At 40.5% G+C, this 21528-nt stretch overlaps 1 protein-coding gene across 2 annotated transcripts in view; it reads right to left on the bottom strand.

The window, feature by feature from the left end:
- Nucleotides 1-365: 365 nt before the first annotated feature.
- Nucleotides 366-21528, bottom strand: part of LOC126483953 (kelch-like protein diablo) — an 81440-nt gene continuing 60277 nt past the window's right edge. The window contains exons 9-13 of one of the 2 annotated variants that reach the window (XR_007587793.1): nt 15910-16043; nt 12708-12916; nt 2063-2250; nt 1729-1955; nt 366-1410 (exon numbers count right to left, since the gene is read on the bottom strand). Coding sequence is in view for 1 of the 2 variants with exons in the window: in XM_050107242.1 (XP_049963199.1) it covers nt 1934-1955; nt 2063-2250; nt 12708-12916; nt 15910-16043 (553 nt within the window). In the remaining variant the exon portion in view is untranslated. Of the gene's footprint in view, nt 1411-1539; nt 1956-2062; nt 2251-12707; nt 12917-15909; nt 16044-21528 lie in introns of those variants that run through there. The other variant, XM_050107242.1, reaches the window with a different exon arrangement.

Raw genomic sequence — 21528 nt, 5'->3', positions numbered from 1 at the left:
AAATTTAGCAACATGGAAAAAAAAAATCGTCTGCACAGGCCTGAATTCACTGATAAAGACTATTGTTATTTGCATCAGATGTATCTTTCAAGCACACGTCTAACTCACTTAACTCAATTATCAAGACATGTATCAAATATTTTATTTCCTCAGTTACTTCTCAGGCTTTTTGAGCCTCTTCTCACTATGCAGTTAATAACTGTGTCACTCCTGCACATTTCATACTCTATGTCAGAGGGTTTCACCTTCATCCATTATTTCTGTGTGTGTGTGTGTGTGTGTGTGTGTGTGTGTGTGTGTGTGTGTGTGTGTGTGTGTGTGTGCGCGCGCGCATGCTGGAGGGCGGGGGGGGGGGGGGGGGGGGCAGGGGAGCTATTATAAACCTGTGCAGTACTGTGTGATTTATTTTATGTGAGCTTCATTAGCTTTTCACACCAGGCTTCTAATGTCATTTACTGAATTTTAATGTTAACGGATGGAACAGAACACAAATAGGCCAGTAACAGTTTTCTGTTCTCACTTATTTCATCCTCGTGTATGTTCTTTCCAGCATAGAAATCTTGCTATCACAATGGCAGCAATGTGTAAAAGATAATGCTTCTGCAAAGAGTGGGGCCGAACCAGAGGAAGTGGCTGTGAGGTTACATGCAAACTACAGATTCCACAGCTGTTATCACTGGAAACTGCTGTGATTTGATGAGCTTTGTGGACATCCTAAGATGCATAAAGGAAACATAAGGGACAGGAGGTATGAATTAAGAAGTGTACTGGAAATTATTAAATTTTGTAATGAAGATGTGGGAGAGACTGCTGCATTAATATACTGTAACGCCCCATTGGACAGAAAGCATATACTGAACATATTTGACTCCATTTAATCAATCAGTTCTTCATCTGTTCTGTCAAACAACTGGAAAGAATATGACATACACTTGTGAACCACGAGTAGAGAGCACCTAAAATGATTTTTCTACTTTTTCCTGTTGCATGACCTCTGCCTCTTTCTGTGCCAGTCATTTAACAAATGCTACATCACCTCTAAATGTATGAAGATTAAAGTTTCAAACTAAACTAACTAAAGGGACAGGTTACAGAAAGTTTCTTGTTACAGAAAATCAAAATCTTAACTTATTGCTGAATCAAGTTTCCACCCTCCCTTAAAATACATTCCTCATTGTCAATTTTTCACAAAAGAGACTGTGGCTAAAGATATCTAACACATTTTGTCAGCCTTACATAGTTTCTTACATTTACATATAAAACTAAATGTCAGTAAAAACTTTGGTGTGTCCTGCATCAGTAGTAATTGTTGTGATGCTGCAATATGATAATAACTATGTATTTACTGTTTGTACTGATAGGAAGGATCTAAATAACCCAATAAATCAAATAAATGGCCACAGCGGCATCCTGGAAAACACAACAATGCTACATGAAAAATTGTATAATAATTATGGATTTTAAGATAGTATTGTGACTAACAAAAACTGGCACAATCTAACGCCTTAATGACAATAGAAATGTTTAATTTTATAAACATCTCACATGTATTTACACGTCACAATTCTCATTCTTCAAAGCTTAAGCAACAATTATCAAAAAACATAAAAGCTGACACCGAAGGTGACAGTCGTATAAACATTCAACAATTACATATAATTCCATGTTATTGCAAAATAAATACACTGAAAAATAATACTGATATCAAATTGCTATTAGAAAACTTACCTAAGCAAATACAACAATATAAAAGCACTGCTCCACAATCATACATTAGTATGATACATTAGTTGTCCTATGTACCTGAAGTTACAAAAATGGATGTTCAGAATACACACAGTTATTTGACACGTGTGTTCCTTGGTCTTCCAAAATATTTAGCAGATGAGTTAATAGCATACAGCAGTGACTGCAGGAATCTTGATGACCAATTCTATCCAGGTATCTTCCTTTTACTGAAAGCAAAAAAAAGTCAGTAACAAGGTAATTTCTATGGTGGTTTCAAGTTATTGTTAATATACTTAATTCAGTTTGAAAAATGGTATTATAAAATAAATACTACCAGAAATAGTTCTCTGTCTGCGGAGCACGCATGACTCCAACTCCACCACCAAGACGACGATAGTTCATTGCACCACATAACCTCCACTGGTTCTGCTCTGTGTCATAAACCTCTATTGTCTTTAAATATGCAGTTCCATCAAAACCTCCCACAGCATACAGCTGTCCATTTACGACAGCTAATCCAACCTAAAAATGTACAAATTCTTGCATGTGCCACGAACTATAAAATATAAACTTAATTTGTTTATTTTTATCTTTTATTTAACAGAACCATTGCAATATTGTCACATGGTTGTGGAACATGTCGCTTTATTAAGTTAAAAGATAATTAAATACAATGAACAATATATATTCCTCGGTTCCCCTGTTGTGTACCATGGTGGTTGTGTGTTGGTGGCCGTTGTGGCGGAGATATGAGTGTGAAGTGGTCGCCATCACACAGAGGAGGTCAACAGAGCATCGTATGCTTCTTTTGCATCAATGTATTTTTCTAGGGAAAATTTCAAGATAGTTCTAAAACATTCTCAAATTTTATCTAATGGTTCTGAATGCAACTTGGAAATGGCACTTATTGCACTGATGTGCACTCTGACAAAATCATCTTAACTGATGAGTTGTGCAACATAGTAAAGACAGAGGAACAACTCATTGAAGAAGTGTAGCTGCTTATAGAGAGAAACTACATAATGGTTATGTAAGGAAACAATATTAGCTATAAAAATGGGCATAATTCAACAAACATGTCAGTTAACAGCATGTGATACTGAGGGAAGAAAACATATTTAAATCCACTGATACAATTATGAACCAAGACAAAACCATAAACTTTCCACCACAATGCTTAGATCTGCTCAATGCTCTGGTACGAGCGTGAGTCAAATGAAAACCTTATTAAAATATTATTTATCATGCAGGAGTGGTACAAAGCTGTATCACTTTTCAACATAATCTTCCCCAAGCTCAATGCAAGCCCTCCTTCCCTTGCAAAGTGCATAAATTCCTTTAGAAAAAATTCTTTTGGTTGTCCGCGCAACCGCTCGTGCACCGCGTGGCATACCTCTTCATCAGAAAGGAACTTCTTTCCACACATTGCGGCTTTGAGTGGCCCAAACATATGGAAATCACTTGGGACAAGGTCTGGTGAGTATGGTGGATGAGGAAGACACTGAAAATTCAGGTCTGTGATTGTTGCAACTGTTGTACAGGCAGTGTGGGGCCTTGCATTGTCATGTTGCAAAAGTACACCTGTTGACAGCAATCCACATCGCTTTGATTTGATTGCAGGCCGCAGATGATTTTTTAGGAGATCTGTGTATGATGCACTGGTGGCAGTGGTCTCTCTAGGCATGTAATGCTCCAAAATGACGCCTTTTTTGTCCCAAAGGAGAGTCAGCATAACCTTCCCTGCTGATGGTTCTGTCCGAAACTTCTCTGGTTCTGGTGATGAGGAATGGTGCCATTCCTTGCTCGCTCTCTTTGTTTCCAGTTGGTGGAAGTGAACCCACGTTTTGTCCCCAGGAACAATTCCTGCAAGGAAGCCCACACCTTCTCGTTCAAAGCACCGTAGAAGTTCTTCACAAGCATCAACACGTCGTTCTCTTATTTCAGGAATCAACTGCCATGGCACCCATCTTGCAGACACTTTGTGAAACTGGAGCACATCATGCACAATGTGGTGTGCTGACCCATGACTAATCTTTGGTTTTGGTGATGAGTAATGGTGCCATTCCTTGCTCGCTCTCTTTGTTTCCAGTTGGCGGAAGTGAACCCACGTTTTGTCCCCAGGAACAATTCTTGCAAGGAAGCCCACACCTTCTCGTTCAAAGCACCGTAGAAGTTCTTCACAAGCATTAACACGTTGTTCTCTCATTTCATGTCATTCAGTGTCACTCGGCAGTTTTCCTTCACTATGGCTTCAACTGCTGCAATGTTCTGTGGAGTCACAACTTCTTGTGCCTGACCTGGACGAGGAGCATCTTTCACTGAAGTCACACCATTTGCGAACTTCCTACTCCATTCATAGACTTGCTGCTGTGACAAACATGCGTCACTGTACTGAACCTTCATTCTTCGATGAATTTCAATAGGTTTCACACCTTCACTATGCAAAAACCGAATAACAGAACGCTCTTCTTCCCTGGTGCAAGTCGCAAGTGGGGCGGCCATCTTTACACTGATACTGCGATGGTATGTGTGCATCTGCACTATGCTGCCACCTACAGGCCATTCTGCACACTGTTTGTAGCATGTTTACCAAATTACAGGATAATGGCGCGAAATTTCGATTTGTCATTACAAATTTAAGGTTTTCATTTGACTCACTCTCGTATATCAGTCCAAAAGACCTACACAATATCATAGAAGTGGAATAATTAAAAAAAAAGCCAATTCAGCATTCCTATCACAAATTCCACTCATTTCAACTAACTTACTATTCAGCTTTAAAAGATTCTAATTTTCAGTATGATTAGTGTACAGTAAGACTACTAAGGCAAATATTATTATGCTGTGGAGCAAATGTAATAAAACTGTGCCTCTTATGTGGGCAACTGTGTATAGCATGTTCATATGTTGAACAACCACAAAACTTATTTGTCTTTGCACCCAAAAGCAAAACTTCAAATGCAGTTTACAAGAAATAGTTTGAATAAGTTAAAGGCACCACAAACGTGATGATTAGCTGAACTTTTCATTCCAAATTCAGAAAACAAATGGCATAAAACCAAGCACAGTCGGTCATTTTCAGCTGGTAACTGTGGTGGTGGTGCTCGTAGTAATGGTAGTAATAGTAGTAGTAGTAATAGTAGTAGTAATTATAATAATAATTATTAATTATTATTATTATTATAACAAGAACAACAACCACACCTTAGGGGGATCCTGTTCCCCTACTGGACATGTCCCCAGATAGCAGATAAGGGAAGGCTCTACAGGTGAACACAAAATACCACTAGTGGACCAACAAAGAAATCAAAATCCAAAGGCAGCTGTCTACAGATTGGGCAGCCTTTGGTCAGTGTCTGTTCCTCAGGTTAGTGGTGACTGAGAAAAACTTCCAGGACTAACATCCATGGTTGTAAAGCAGTGGCTCTAACAATAAGAATCACCACATAATTAATGTTATCAATCATGGAACACTGAGATGTGAAACAGATCACCACAAGTGGACAATCCGCTACACCAGTGCCAGACAGATAACTGAAATCTGGGGAGTCTGCAGCATTACACAGAGAGAAGCCGGAGTGTCTTGGAACCTCATGTAAAATCCAAAGAAATCCAGTTATGTAGCTACTTTCAACACAAATTCTCTTCTAAAAGCTGGAAAACAAAAACATCTTACAGACACCTTCATAACAGCACTACAAGAAACCAGATTCATGGATGAAATCAGTTTTGATTCTGGAGATTTCAGGTATCCAAAGAAAAAGAAATTATGAAAAATACATTGCACCTTGGAACTGGCTTCATAATACATAAAAATATTTTGGGCACAATTATTAACTTTGAATTTGCACAGTGGAAGAAGTGGATGGTGTTCTGTTAAACAATGGTTTCGCCTGGCAAGGTCAAGCATTCCAAAGAAATGCACTACCTGCATTACTTTCCGCCAGTTTCCGTTGACTAGTAGCACTTGCAGTGTGGATCGCTAACACTTAACGAAAAGATTAAGATAATCGACAAGTGAGAAAAACAAACCCTCTGTGCGTGAAATAAAGTGTATTTCAAATGTGGAAAATAAAAAATTTATGATACTTTAAGAAACAATAATGAGACAGGGGATGAATGAATGAAAGAGAACAGGCAAATGAAAAGAAAGGCAAAGAAGATGAAGAAATTAACAAGATAGTGTAGGAAATGGTTCATAAGCGACCAAGATGGCGGCCACTGAGTGACGCGCGTTTCTTTGGCTCGCGAGTTTTTCCGCTCATTGAAGGTGTTACAGAGAAGTGCGGCAGTCCACAACGTGTACATCCGACTAAACAAGTGTTACTTGCCGTGGTGTGTTGTTCTCCGTTGATTACCACAAGTGATAAGTGATAAGTGAGTGAAAAATGGGAAGAGCACGAGTAAGCGGCAGCAGGCGAGGCTACAGGGGCGCAGGCAGCGCGGGCGCCCGGTCTCCGGCGGCAGGTGAGGCCTCGCTTCCCGACATCGGGGAGCTCGTCCGGTCCCAGGTGAGTGCGGCGCTGCACAGTAAAGACACGCTGGACGTAATAGTGCAATCCATCACGGACTCTGTGACGGCCGCGGTCATGGACAAACTGCAAGAGTCTGTCGGGCGCAACAGCACCGAAATCCAGTCTCTTAAAAAGTCCTTGGCCGCACAAGAGAAAAAAGCCGCCGACCTAGAAGCTAAACTGTCTGCGGCCACCGATGAAATTGAGCAGTATCAGCGAAGGAACAGCTTGCGCTTGTTCGGGGTGGCTGAAAACGATCGTGAAAACACCGACGACCTGGCCATTAGCCTCGTGCGTGAAAAACTTGGCGTGCAGATCGACGTGGCCGATATTGACAGAAGCCACCGTGTTGGGCGCAGGATACCAGGTGCGATGAAACCCAGGCCCATAATAATTAAATTTGTGTCATACCGGAAAAGAGCTGAAGTGTTTGCTCAGAAAAGAAAACTCGCCAAGAGTGGGTTTACCCTGAGGGAAGATCTGACGCGCGAAAGACTAAAAGTTTTGAACACTGCGATCACACAGTTCGGCCTTCAAAATGTATGGACCCAGGATGGCAGGATCGTAGTCAAGACGGAAGGAGGGAGGAAAACGGTGACGAACATGTCCGAACTGAAAGACTGAGCGAAATCTCGCGAGACACAAAGTCTCATATTTTACTCTGTCTAATATAAGTTAATTTTTATTCTTTCTTTTCATTTTTTTACGTCAATATTGCTTCGTTATTTCTATATGTACCATAAGTACTCTATTTAAAATCAGTCAATTGTTTCACATAAATATTGCTTCTTTAGTTGCCTATCATAAGTGCTCATTTATATTCATATTGTCAGTCAAACGGGAATTAACATTCTCCATTAACAGGAATCTCCTTAAAACCGCCTTTCTATATCTGTTATTTTCATCCTCGTCACTACCACTACTACTACTACTATCTTTTTCGTAACCACTACTGCCACTTTCCATCTTTCTTTTCGCTCCCTTCTCCGATACCTCCAGCTTGTCTTTCACCTTTAGCCCACAGACGCTTGAGTCAGTCACGACCTTGGACACACCTGTAAATATGTCTTCCCCCGCGAAATCCAGCTTTTGTCCCTCTTCCGGCCAGCAGGTAGACGGAGCGCGCTCGGTCCTACAGGCGGCCACAATGGGACGGACCGGTTCCGGCGGCGGGCTCTTTGTGGCCCACGCGAACGCTCAGTCGCTAACGGCTCACTTCGACGAGTTCTGTGACCTGTTCTGCCAATCGCTGTTCCATATTATCCTCGTCTCTGAAACTTGGTTGAAACCAAACATTTCTTCCGACGCTATCCGAATCACTGGTTACTCTCTCCTAAGGGCAGATCGTGAAACACGACGCGGAGGTGGCGTGGGTGCCTATATTCGCTCTGATCTGAGACCTACTATACTATGCACATCGGATGCAAAGGGCGAAGGAGAAGCAGAGTTCTTGTTTTTCGAAATAAATACATCAAATCAGAAACTGCTAATTGGAGTAATCTATAAACCTCCAAACGTCGGTGCTATGTCCTCCTTTCAGTCTGCCCTGTCCTCGCTCGTGACACTGTATGAACACATAATCATTATGGGCGACACAAACATCGACTTACAGTTAAAATCTCCCTCTGCAGAAAAACTTAGGAGACTGTTCCACTCCAATGATATAAGTTTAACACCACTGGACCCAACTCATCACACGCCACACAGCCATACACTCATAGATATAATAGCAACAAAGCGACCAGATAAAATAATTCGCGCCAATCAGACATCCGCTCCAGGACTCTCTGCTCATGACGTGATTTTCTTAAATTACTCAGTACATACTACCAAAGAAAAATCTCACCTGGTAACCTACAGAAACCTAAAAAATGTTAACCATGACGCTCTTCAAAAGGATTGCTCAGACATCCCTTGGCATCATATAAGCAATGAACCGACTTTAGACGGAAAAATTCGGGAATTATGTCGCAAAATTATTGCATTGTATGATAAACATGCTCCTCAACGCACTGTCAAGGTAAAGAGAGCTCCCGCTCCGTGGCTCACCACTGCATTACGCCAGTTAATGAATGAACGTGATGCTGCACATAGGGCCTTCAAGTGTAACCCAACTCCCGACGCGTACGAAGCTTATAGGAAACTCCGAAATAGAACCAAGCAAAGCGTGAGGAAATCCTAAAATCAGACATGCCCGCTCTGTCGTATGCGGCATATCAAAACCTGCTGCACTGTGGAAAAAGCTGCGCAGTTTCGGTATAGGGAAGCGAAGATCTGACGCTGTTTATCAAGCGTCTGCAGAAGAATTAAACGATTTCTTCTCAACAGCCGTAAACTGCCACGCAGCGACAAATTACCAGCCCCAAGATATCAATCTCTCGAGAGACAAGTTTTTCCTAAAACATGTCACTACCGGCACAGTACACAAGGCAATTATGAGAATCTCTTCCGAGGCAGTAGGAAATGATGGAGTGAGCATTGGCATGATTAAGAATGTCGTAAACACTATTACTCCAGTTATCACAGACATCTTCAACCTGTCTCTTGTCAGTAGTACATATCCTACTGAGTGGAAGCAAAGCTTAATTCAACCTATACCCAAGACTGACAACCCTAAGTCGCCAGGTGACTACAGGCCGATCAGCATACTACCTGCAATATCTAAAGCCCTAGAATACATCGTCCATGAACAGCTGACGGATTACCTCAAAACTCATAACATCCACGACAAATATCAGTCAGGCTTTCGAAAGCACCATAGTACAGCAACTGCATTAATCAAAGTAACTGATGACATTAAACATGCCATGGACAGACGTGAAGCTACCATCCTAACACTGCTTGACCTTAGCAAGGCTTTTGATACAGTTGACTTTGATATATTACTAATTAAAATGAAGCAGCTGAATTTCTCAAACAGCGCAATACACTGGTTCGACAGCTACCTCAAAAACAGAAGTCAACAAGTCATTTGTGGGTCGGAAAAGTCATCATGGAAAAACGTGCGCTCTGGAGTTCCCCAAGGCTCCGTCCTTGGTCCATTACTCTTCTCACTGTACATTAATGATATTTCTTCAGTGATTCACTCCTGCAACTACCATCTATATGCCGACGACATCCAACTGTACATAAGTGCAAACCCCAAGAACATTGCTGACGCAGTAGCGAGTATGAACGCAGATCTTTGCTCTGTTTCTCGGTGGGCACAGAACCTAGGTCTGAAACTAAACCCCAAGAAATCCCAGGTCATACTTATATCTCATCCAAAGTTAATCAGTTGGTACTTTCGCGAAACAGTCCCCCAAATACTCCTCAATGGTACCCAACTACCATACCAAAAAACAGTAAAAGACCTTGGAATAATCTTGGATGAACACCTAAACTGGGAAGAACAAACAGTCACAGCTTGCCAGAAATCGCTCTCCTCCCTACATGCAATTCAAAAATTTAGAAAAATATTTCCAACCCATGTTAAACAAAAATTAGTCCAAACACTAGTCTTGCCTAATCTTTACTACTGTGATGTAGTTCAACATGGCACAAATAATGAAAATTCGAGATGCCTAGAGCTAGTGATGAATGCTTGTGTTAGATACGTATGCAACATACGGTTGTATGATCATATCAGTCCTTCATACTCCCAGCTAGGTTGGATACGCCCACATAAGGCACGCGATCTCCACACGATGTGCTTACTTCATCGATTTCTTAGCCACTGGTGCCCCCAATACTTATCTTCTCACATTAAACACCTCTCATCATTCCACAACCGCAATACCAGATCGGATACATCTAGCATCTTGGCTGTACCTTTACATAACACAAAATCTTTCTCCGTGTCATTCTCCATCTCAGCCATACGACTATGGAACGCGCTCCCCTGTGATCTGCGTCTTATCCAAAATCACTCAACATTCAAGAGGGAACTTAAGACTTACATATTAGGGACGGTATAGCCACCATTGTTGTGCCCCCCCCCCCCCCCCCCCCCCCCTCATCTTTTTCTTTCTCCTCTCCATCACAGCTTCGAATTTTACCATTCTATTTCTCTTCCTCTAACCTATCTACCTCTTCTATATCTCTTTCACCCCATTCCATCGTCTTATGTCTCTGCTTGATGAGAATAACTCACAAGCTGCAAGAATATAACGAGAAAATTCCCGACTAGCAATAGGACTGACACTCATAAAAGAAAAATATGTTTACTTTCATATACATAGTTATTATTATTATTATTATTATTATTTTTTGATTGTTATAATTATCATTGTACTACTTTTATAATCTCTATTTTTTTTCTTTAACATTAATACTGTATAACATGTTATATGTCCTAATTTTCTGTAGACACTGAAATTTGTTGAATCTGAGTATGCCTGGTTAGGTGTAAGAGAGGGCCTGAAGGCCCTAATCTTGCCAGGTAAAATAAATGCATAAATAAATAAATAAAATAAGTGCAAGGCAAAAACTTATCTTTGTCTGGACCCATGTTGCAAAGTGAGGCTCAAAGTCATTAAAGAGTTTGCTGGACATTTAATGAAGTGGTGGGGGAAGGTAAGGACGTCCAGAAAAGTGTAGCAACAAAATGGAAGACATTCTGTATAACTTAGCTACAAATTATGACCCAAAAAAGTGTTCATTGCTGAAGAAATGGGACTGTTATCATTCACTGATCGTGCACTGACTTAAAAATCTCTAGCAATTCAAGATGAAAAGTGGACCAGCAGAAAAATGTCCACACTTAGTGTACTGCCATGTGGAGCCGTGTAAGGTAAAATCGAGAAACCACTGGTGACTGGAAAGGAGGCAAAACCATGTTATTTCAAAGACATTTATGTCAGTAAGCTTCCAGTTACATTGCGAAGCAATAAAAAGGCATGGATGGTGAATAGCCTCATGGAAGAATGGCTGAGCTTTTTCAATACCAAAATGAAAAAAGGAAATCACCAAGTTCCCCTTTTCCTGGACAATGCAGCCTGCCCTCACCCCAATGTCAAGTTATCAAACGTGACATTAGCTTGGTTTCTACCAGGTTCAAAACAATTTCACACAACCCATGAAATGGAGGTTATTTACACATTCAAGTCCCATTAAAGGTGTTTATTAACGCAGTTTCTTGTTCTTAGTGTTGAAGAAGCCGAAAGTATATTTGCTTTTGCGTGGTCAGTTTCAGTCCTGGATGCAGTAAATTGGATTGCTTAGTCATAAGGGAAATAAAGGCCACAACTATTACAAGGGCTTCAACAAAATGGAGTTTGGAGGTCAAGATCAAGACTTTTGTGGCCATCAAAGCTCAAGAAAATGCAGCTGCAATTGCTGAATTAATTAAAATCCGAAACATTTCATGTAGTGCAAACGATTACATTCAAAATGATGACTTTCTGTCAACTCACTCACTCTACTTTTACTCCAGCAACAGATTCAATAGAAATCTGTAACACAGAAAGTAATCAGGAAGAAGAAAAGGAACAAAATGATGTTTAGAAAAATTAATGTGCCTGAAGAAGCTATTATGTGCATAAACAATGTTATTCAATTTGCTCCCAAGCAGCTTGAACTACTGTATAATACAAAAAATTGCATAGAAAAAAATTTAAATAGAAATTTCAAACAGGTTTCCCTCCTTGATATGTGGCAAAAAAGTAAACTTTAAAGCAAATAAATACAAGAATAACATTTATGTACATACAACAATAAATGAATTGAAAGTTAGAATAAAATTAAGGAAATCCCATCTTATTTACCAATTAATGTAATAGTCTGGTGTTTTATTGTACAATATACACTAAATAAACATCTACTGTGCAGGAGTGAAGGTATGTAAATAAATGGAAAAATACAGATTTATATTTTTGTGCATGACATCCGAGAAACTTTATGTAGCCTTGCGAGTTTTGTATAATCTGGAAACTTATCCAATTCGCAAAATTTATTTTGGCCCCATGTGATTCGATTTTGAGCAAGCTTTGCTGTAATAGCAAAGTAATGAAGTTGATGACCACGTCTAATGGTAATAAGCCAACTTGAAATTTAACTGAAATGGTTTTAGAAAACCATGCAAACCCCAATCACGATGACTGGAACAAAATAACAATCTTGAGGCCTCATTACAAAAACAATGCATCCTCATTTCCATTTATTTTAGTAACAATCACAGTTAATTCTTGCAGAGAATTTATGTTTGCCAAGACAAAAGCTTTCAATGCACAATTTTTCGAACAGCAGCCAAGTATGTGCTCATCATTTACAGTTAAGTTCTCTGTTTTTTGTTCACTGAAAAAATGCTGCTGTTTCCTTCTGGCAAGTGTGCAGCAGTAACAACCGAGTTGCTCCTATCATCATGGGATGAAAGCAAATCACTTAAACAAAGGAAGGAGGGAAGAGGTGAGAGTGGAGAAACAAAATTTACCTTTCATACTCATTGGTTGAAACAATTCAGTATTAATTTTAGCACAGTTTCCTTACCCCACTTCTTCGCGATGTCATAGCAACAATTGGGCTCCATGTGTTTGAGTGTGGATTATACCGCTCGGCGCTGGACAGCTCCATGCAGTCGTCTCTGCCCCCAACAGCATATATGAGATTGTTAAACACGGCACAGCCCAAGTGCTTGCGTCGTGTTGACATGGGGGACACAGGCGACCACTTGTTCTGCCTAGGGTCGTAGCGCTCCACTACATCAAAATAAATTGGAAAAAAAAAGGTCGTTAGATGCAGGAATATCCTAGATAACAATACACATGTTATAACACAGTCAGTCTTATAAATCATTTCTGCAGTGAACAGTTAAGATGCAAAAAACAAACTTCACTACGGAAAGGTGCTTTCTGATTTAGGTGGCTAAGTCACTATAGGATATACCACTCCACAATCTCTTTTATATAATTTTTACTTCAGGAAGCATTTTACCACTTCACTGCACTGGTATTTGCTCATGTATTAAGTGGGAAATACTACACTGGCAATAAAGATCACTCATTGTACTTTTAGCCCATGAAAAACAATGTAAGAGATGGATAATTTGGTAATAATCCTGGTTAGAAAGAACTCAAACAGCAACCAGCACTTTCCTCTCTTTTTGTGTAGTCTTTACTGATTGTATTGGTTGTATTCTACACAGGTTTTACTTTATTGTGGAGATTAGTAGAAAATTCGAAGCAATTTTTGCTGCATAGGTGAATTTTTTATAGGCTGCTGACTGCCACTAACACCCATAGAGGAAGCCACAACTTAAGTTCCAATAAAATGTAATAATTTAATGTATGTATTTTAATTTTAGATATAACTCATAAACTCATCAAAATAGCACAAATGAAACCAACAATTCCACAACAGCTAAACAGCTACACTGTGGAGCAGTAAAAGTGGCAGTTGGAGGGGCCAATAATGAATGTCTCCCCTCCACCTCTTCTGCACACTTTACCACCCACATCTTTGTCCTCGACATCAAAGGGCAGAAATCTGCGTCTCTAGCTCCATAGTCTCAAATATAGAACTGAATGGTCCATAAACCTTGTCGAGCTGTTTTCCAGTGATGTAGATTACTGGATAAACAAAAGTGAAAATGATATCCATCCAAAACAAGTTAAAAGAGGAAAACCAAACCAGATGACTGGAGAAAAGACACATGCATGCTGAAATTTCACACCACTTTGGCACACGAACGGCCTAGTAACTGAAAGAGAGTGAAGACGCAATGCAAGTAGTAAATTTTATCTAATCTTCACTACCTACGAAAGCCTTGCTACATTCCTGAAGTGTCGTCAACAGAGGTTGATGCCTACTGAGCTGTGTAGATGTCAACTCAAAAGAAATGACAACTGTGCTATGAAGTGCTCAAATCTAAACTTTACAGTTACTGAAACGCAAGATTACACCTCTTAAATACAAAAACATGCATGGGAAAAAGGGGGGGGGGGAGGAACTTGGTGCTTTGCTGGCAGGTCACAAGCAGCAATTGGAAACCAAGCCAAATCCCAAATAGAATATAGCAGTTAAACGATACTTAATTCTTAACATAACAAATAAAATTAATTTCCAATAGCTGCTTTCTTGCTTTAAAATATACCTTAACCTGTGTCAGAACCTAAAAGTTCTCCCTCCTAGATCAGATACACAAATTTAATATGATAAAGGAACATAAGTCTAAAGCACTCTTCTTGCCTAGTGTGGAAATTCTTTTGATCACACATTGCAGAATGGCACTTTCCATCTGTCAAATAGCAAAGAGTCCAGTCCAAAGACAACTATCAAAACTGTAATAACGAACAACTGACAACAAGTGATAAGCTGTCTGTGGGAGACACCCCACCCTCCCAGCCTGTCTTCGTTAGTCACTGTCCTTCACCCATCCATCTCCTTCCCTGTTCCCACTCCAGCACTACGAAGCATTCTATTCCACCAACTTCTCTGTTACTCCACCCCTACCCTCCCATTGTCTAACCTCCTGTCTACACCTAGCTGCCTTATTGTCTTCCCATCAAGTCCCTGTATGCTCCCCCCTTCATCCTTCTCCACCCCTAATCTGCTGCCCCCTCCTTAGCCACATCACCCACACTGCTTCTCACATCATGTGCTGTTGCTCGCAGCCTGGCCTCAGCAAATTTGTTAGGGTGATATGGAAAGTAGCAGGGTGTCAGTACGTATGTCTCTAGACGGAATAGAAATAACACGTGTTGCGATGACTTTTACTTCTCCATAGGTCCCTTGATCTGATCGCATGGTAAGTACATTTAACAAAACTCTACAAAGAAAGTACATGAAAAAAATTATGGTTATCCATAAAATAACTTTTTCCACACTGCATAAAGGTAATGTAACATGCACTGCAAAAGACAATGCTTGATGAACCCACTGAAAAACAGCTGCCATTTTGCCAAAGCTTTCAGTACCATCATCATAACAACTGACATTTGCGACTGTTTTCTTCCCTTCTGACAGCAATGTAATGTCTGTGACAAGTTTAGATGCATAATGTGAAGTGCTGATCAAAATTCATAGTCAGCTCTGTTCAGTGTGTGTGATGAATGACACGAGCGTTCAGATGAGACATCACTGCTGATAGTTCCTTGATGTTTTAAAAAAGTTATGATAAAGGGAGTAATAAGCAGTTATACCCCATCAATAATGAAATGTGGAGTAAGGTTTGCATCATGGAGAACCACTACTTTGTGATTACAGAACCTGACAGCCTGCAGCTATCCAAATGCTATTTTATGAAAGTCTTAATTTCCACTTCTTCTTACGTGTATTGCCAAAATTTTAGGTAAAGAAGAGGTGCACATGGCTATTGCACCCAAGTTCCAATTCCTTGCAGCAGACTTCTGTGTCAAAGGAGTGTAAAATTTTATCTCATGATGTGACAAATATCCGCAATTGCAGATGTACTTTATGCCACAAAATATTTTGACGCTTGTCACATTTGTTCCAATAAATGCAACAAGGACACTATATCTCCTGCTGTTTATGGCCCTGGTAAAACTCATCCCATGGCTAGCTCTCGTATTATGGTAAAATGACAAATGCAGAAATATACTCTACAATTGGGTATGCAATATAATGTTAACTGCTTAATTAACGAACCAAATGCTGTGAGATGTATTACTGCTCCTCAAATGCAATAGACCAACCCCTTTGCAGCATATTATACTTTTTTTTCAGGACTTACCTGTATTAAGCGGACACTGGCCATCTGACCCTCCAATAGCATAAAGAAAACCTCCAAGAACAGCTACTGCAACACCTAGTCGCCGTGTGGTCATAGGTGCAACTTTACTCCATTTGTTTTCTTTTGGGTCATATCTGGGTAGAGAGAAAAAAACAAATTCAGTAGAAAATAATTTTTATCCAGGAAATACCTTTCAGTCTTCTGAATCCTGAACAACACTTAGTAGATTAGTTTTCCTTTTCTCAACATTTTTATGCCACACCAACAGTGAGAAAGGACCAGAATGTATAGCACTGAAGTGCTGTAAAATTTTGTCTAAAAGTTCTATTTCTCAAAAATTATACCATACAGTTTTGTAATACACATTAATCATTTGTTTCTAGGACTGTGTACTTTGTTGGCTCTTTTTGAATAGTTAAGATTGTCAAACCGGGTAGTACAGAAATAGAGCTGACACTGTATACATGTCACATTCTACAGTTGTAAAAAGGCAGCAGTTGTGACAGTATTATTTTCAAAATGCAACAAGATATACGTTTGGACTGCAGTGGCAGAAGGTTAAGTGCAAACTGAGCCACAATCATCAGGAAATAAACAGAAGACGCCAGCTTAGAAAATCAAAATTGCTTTTAATGTATGATGCAGGTGTTTGTACACTAAAAAGGAGGAGATCATGAGGGCATACAGAGAGCACAGTGTCTAAGAATTCCAGAATTCATATACACTGAAGTTGATTTATCTTATCGAAGTCAGTCATATACTGAAGGAATGAGTGTTGGAGTCAGAAGTGGAAATCACATGTTGGTATCTTGGGAAAGATATTAGTACAGGTGGTTTGCCATTGCGTTCATGCCATCCGTGTTGTGGGGTGAGGGAGAGGACAAAATCTGGTACTACCACACAGCTCCGAGATGTCCACTGCCCTTAATGTTCCCATTCAAAGAGTGGTTCTTCATCAACAGCGTCACATGCACTCATTCAATGAGACAATGCAGTATAGCTTGGAATTTTAACTGAGGACTTGAGCACAAAGTCTGATGATCAGATACCTGATGCCATCACTACTTCTCCCTTTACAGGAAAAATACTGATAGTGGAAGTACCTTTCACAACAGGATTTAAACAAAGTACCTCTTTGTCTACTAACGTGATACACACATGTGCTAGTGGCCTGGAAACAAGAGTGTGTTTTTTTTTTTTTTTTCTTCAAAACAATGTGTATCTCCAAATTTGGTAACCATATATCACAGACAGATTTAAGGAACAAATTTTGAACATTCTCTAATATAACAACAGAGAAGCCAACTAAATTCGCTATTATCTAAAGGGAAGGTGGAGGAGGAGAAAGGAAAGGAACTGTGTCAGCTGTATCAGGACTGTATGCAAAATCAGTGGCAACAAGTGAAAATGTGTGCCAGACCAAGATGCATGCTGAGATAGTCTGCGCAACCATGATAAACACTGTGTCCAGATGGTGCAGTAGTTAACACAACTTCCTTGTAAGCAAGAGATCCCAGGTTCCCAAACTGGTAAACATTTTCACTCATTGCTGCTGATTCCGCACAAAGCCCAGATGCAGCTGACAAACAGTTCCTTCCCTTTACTTTACTTTCCCACCCTCCATCTTCAATTTACAAAATATGTATCACAGCTGCAGATTCTGCATGGTCTCTGTCCTTTGGATATGTGCGAAGGAATAGACACCATGCATTCATATAATAAATTCCCTTTGTTGGAGAAAGCAGTGCAGTGCAGTGCAACCCTTGTTTAAAATTTAATAGAATGTGAGCAGGTACATACAATTTGCTGTATTCTAATTTAAGTGTGAACTTTTTCCGGATATATCAACCAGACGAGCATTACATCGAATAACAGTGTCAGAAACCTCACTCTGTTGTCCAAATTGGAAATGGTACAAAAATCACATAAACCTGAAATGGCTAGTATGAAGTGTAAAGCCTCTTTCCGTCGCTCATTCCTCCAACCTCGACACCCACCACCAATTACAACTGACAGGTTTCTGTTGCAAGGCAAAAGGAAAAACAGTAAATTAAATTCATTGATAAACAGTGATAATTTCAGTGGGCTCATTACTGTTGTAGGAAAACATTCTTGTGGGAATATGTTGCTACCTTGATGGAAAGACCACTCTGGAAGGAAAGGACTGCAGTAAAAGAAGAAGGCACTTATCATGAAGGCCCCAGCTGTGAAATTGCCTTGGAATACTGTATCTCTACATTATATTATACACTTTCAATGTCACATAATACACTTATGAGGGGTCGTCACCTACACAGTAAAGCCTACATATCCGCTTTTTCTGGTTGGGTCAGGATATTCAAAGAAGAGCTGTGTGTTCTGGAGGAGGGACCCATATCTGATACACCATTCCTTTAAGGGTCTTTATATGCGGCTGGTGAGACTGTCTTCGAAAGTATTATCTTTGATTTGCTTTTGGAGGCAAGTCATGACTACGTAGGGCACTTTGTTCCAGTGTTGTCCCACAAGGCACTGGCACCGTCAAGTCCCCACAGCTTGTTCAAAAGGCAGGCCGAGGTGGCAAGCTGCACTAACTTCACGCCTTGCTCTGCCGCACGTGCACAGCTTCTTTCACTGATAAAATGACACACATAAATAATTTCAAACATGACACTCCAAGGGAATGATATAGGGATTATTAAAGTGTGTGATAAAAGTAAATCATTTGTGGACACACTTGGTCCACTTGCAAGGCAACTTGGTACAGGACGCTGAACTTTTTCCAACTGTCTTTCACAATTACAATTACCTCTAAACACATATTTAGTGGTTTATCAACAAAGAACTCTCAATTTCTACAGAGTTTTGAGACAGCATTTCAAGACTTGTGTGGCCAATAAAATGTGTTGAAAGTATTTACATAGCACTGCATTTTCAGTTGCATCAGATACTGTACATCTCAAAATACAGTTGTTAGTGATTTATTTACACCGCTGTACTCTGCTTAAGAACAGGTATCACTGCAGCATGTATTTGTTGTGATAGCATTCCTAACATGCATGTAGAAGAGTTTCCTTGTGACCCAAAATACAGCTATCATGTATTTGTCTGGGCCACCACTCCACAGCAAACAACTTTTTTCTGTCGTGTAAAATTACATGGAATTTTCCATTTCATGGACAGCATATTTCCAGAATTTTTACTCTGATAACTATATTGAATGCATATTTAATTGTTTGTTATTTAAAAGTTACACATCTTTTGGTTTGCTTAGCAAGTTTTAACTTGCAGTAAGAAAATGAACTTACAATTTGTGTTCACTTTAAATATTTATGAGTGGATGGAGGTGTGGCACTGCATCGCATCTTGTTTGGTGCCAACGTTTCGCACAGGGTCATGAAGATAATGAAAACTACTGCTCCAGGTGCCTGAGGGCATCAACAGCAAATGATATTGGAAAAAAAATAAATTAACTCACTTCTCCTTTGAAGACACTATCTACAAACAAATCTACGGTATAGCTATGAGCACCTGCACAGCAACATCCTATGCCAACCTATTCAAGGACCATCTAGGGAAATCCTTCCTAAACACCCAGAATCTAAAGTCCTCACCTGGTTCAGATGCAATGATGACATCTTCATGATTTGGATCGAGGGTGAGGACACCCTACCTACATTCCTGCATTACCTCAACACCTTCTCCCCCATTTGATTCACCTGGTCCTACTCAGCCCAACAAGCCACCTTCTTCAATGTTAACCTCCACCTCAAAGATGGCTACATCAGGGTCTCCGTCCACATCAATCCTACCAGCCACCAGCAATCTCCCACTTCGACAGCTGCCACCCATTCTATACCAAGAGGACCCTTCCACACAGCCTAGCCACTTGTGACTAAGGCATCTATAGTGATGAGTGTTCTCTGATGAAATATATCGAGAGTCTCAATGAGGTCTTCACAAACTGTAATTACCCCCCCAATCTTGTACAAAAACCACATCTCCTTTGCCTTATCTCTCCAGTCACTCACCACCTCCCAAAGTCCCACAATGTGGCCACACAGGAGCATTCCCCTCGTGACTCAGCACCACCCAGGGCTGGAGCGACTGAATCACATTTTCCACTAGGGTGTCCACTACCTCTCGTCGTTTCCTGAAATGAGGAATGTCCTACTCACTATCCTTCCCACACTGGAATTCCACCACCCACCACATCTACACAATACACTCGTCCATCCCTACACAACACCTTTTCTCAACCCCTTTCCTCATGGCTTGTATCCCTGCAATAGACCTAGATGCCAAGATCTCTCCCATAAATCCTATCGCATCAAAGGCAGGATTACCTGTGAAACCAGTCATGTGATCTACAAGCTAAGCTACAACTGCTGTGCTCACTCTATATGGGCATGACAACCAACAAGCTGTCTGTACGCATTAAGGGGCACCGACAAACTGTGTCTGAGAAACAGCTAGACCGCCCCATTGCTGAACATGCCATCCAACATGACATTCTTCATTTCAATGTCTCTTTCACAGCCTGTACCATCTGGATTGTCCCACCAAGACCAACTTTCTGAACTGCACAGGTGGAAACCCTCCCTGCAATATATTCTCCGTTCCCATAACTCTCCTGGCCTCAAACTTCGTTAGTCATTGTCCTTACCAATCTAGCCTATTCCCATTCCAGCACTACACAGCTCTCTATCACCTAGCTGTCCTACCCTCTCTCCACTCTCCACCTCATCCCTGTACTACCCTCTGACAAGCAGCACTTAATCCCCCCCTACCCACAACCTTCCCCCCCCCCCCCCCCCCCCTCCCGGCCTCCTCCTCCTCGCCACCTGGTTGCTTCCCTCGTCATGTGCTGCTGCTCACAGTGTGGCCTCAGCAGAGACTATGGTCGTGTGTGTGTGTGTGTGTGTGTGTTTTTATTTCTGACAGAGGCCTTTTTGGCTGAAAGCTCACTTTCTGACAGTCTTTTTGCTGTGCCTATCTGTGACTCAGCATCTCCACAATATAGTGACTAGCCACTATCCTTTCCATAATGTTGTTACATTCTATCCCGGATTTTCTACTGTTTAAAATTATTGATGATGATGATGATTGGTTTGTGGGGCAGTCAACTGCATGATCATCAGCACCTGTACAAAGCCCCAATTTCTAAACAGTCCAATCTGGCTACTGTCACGAATAATAATGAAGATGAAGATGATGATGAAATGATGAGGGCAACACAAACACCCATTCCCCGGACAGAGAAAATCCTCAATCCAGCCGGGAATCGAACCCAGGACCCCGTGATCCAGAGGCAGCAACGCTAGCCACTAGACCACGAGCTGTGAATATTTAACACTATTATTGACAATTAAGTACAAGAGAGGTTACTGATGATAAGGTAATATAATTTTTCCACAGCAAGCAATAATTTTCATTGTTGAAAGAATGAAACAAGTGGCTGATGAAGCTACCTCAAGAGAACTGCTGCAAAGCTGGCCAAAACATCAGTTTCATAACCCAATTTTTTTTTTCTTTTTAGTTTTTTGTAAATATGGTAGCCAAACAACTGAAATGCTTTTATTCAAATTGCCACTGAGCAGGGATGCCTACGCACTTATTTGTCACTGCAAAATTTGATCT

This window comes from Schistocerca serialis, chromosome 6, assembly GCF_023864345.2.
Source record: "Schistocerca serialis cubense isolate TAMUIC-IGC-003099 chromosome 6, iqSchSeri2.2, whole genome shotgun sequence".
Classification (NCBI taxonomy): Eukaryota; Metazoa; Arthropoda; class Insecta; order Orthoptera; family Acrididae; genus Schistocerca; species Schistocerca serialis.
The sequence above is the reverse complement of the archived record's forward strand: the minus strand, read 5'-3'. Positions and strand labels throughout refer to the sequence as shown.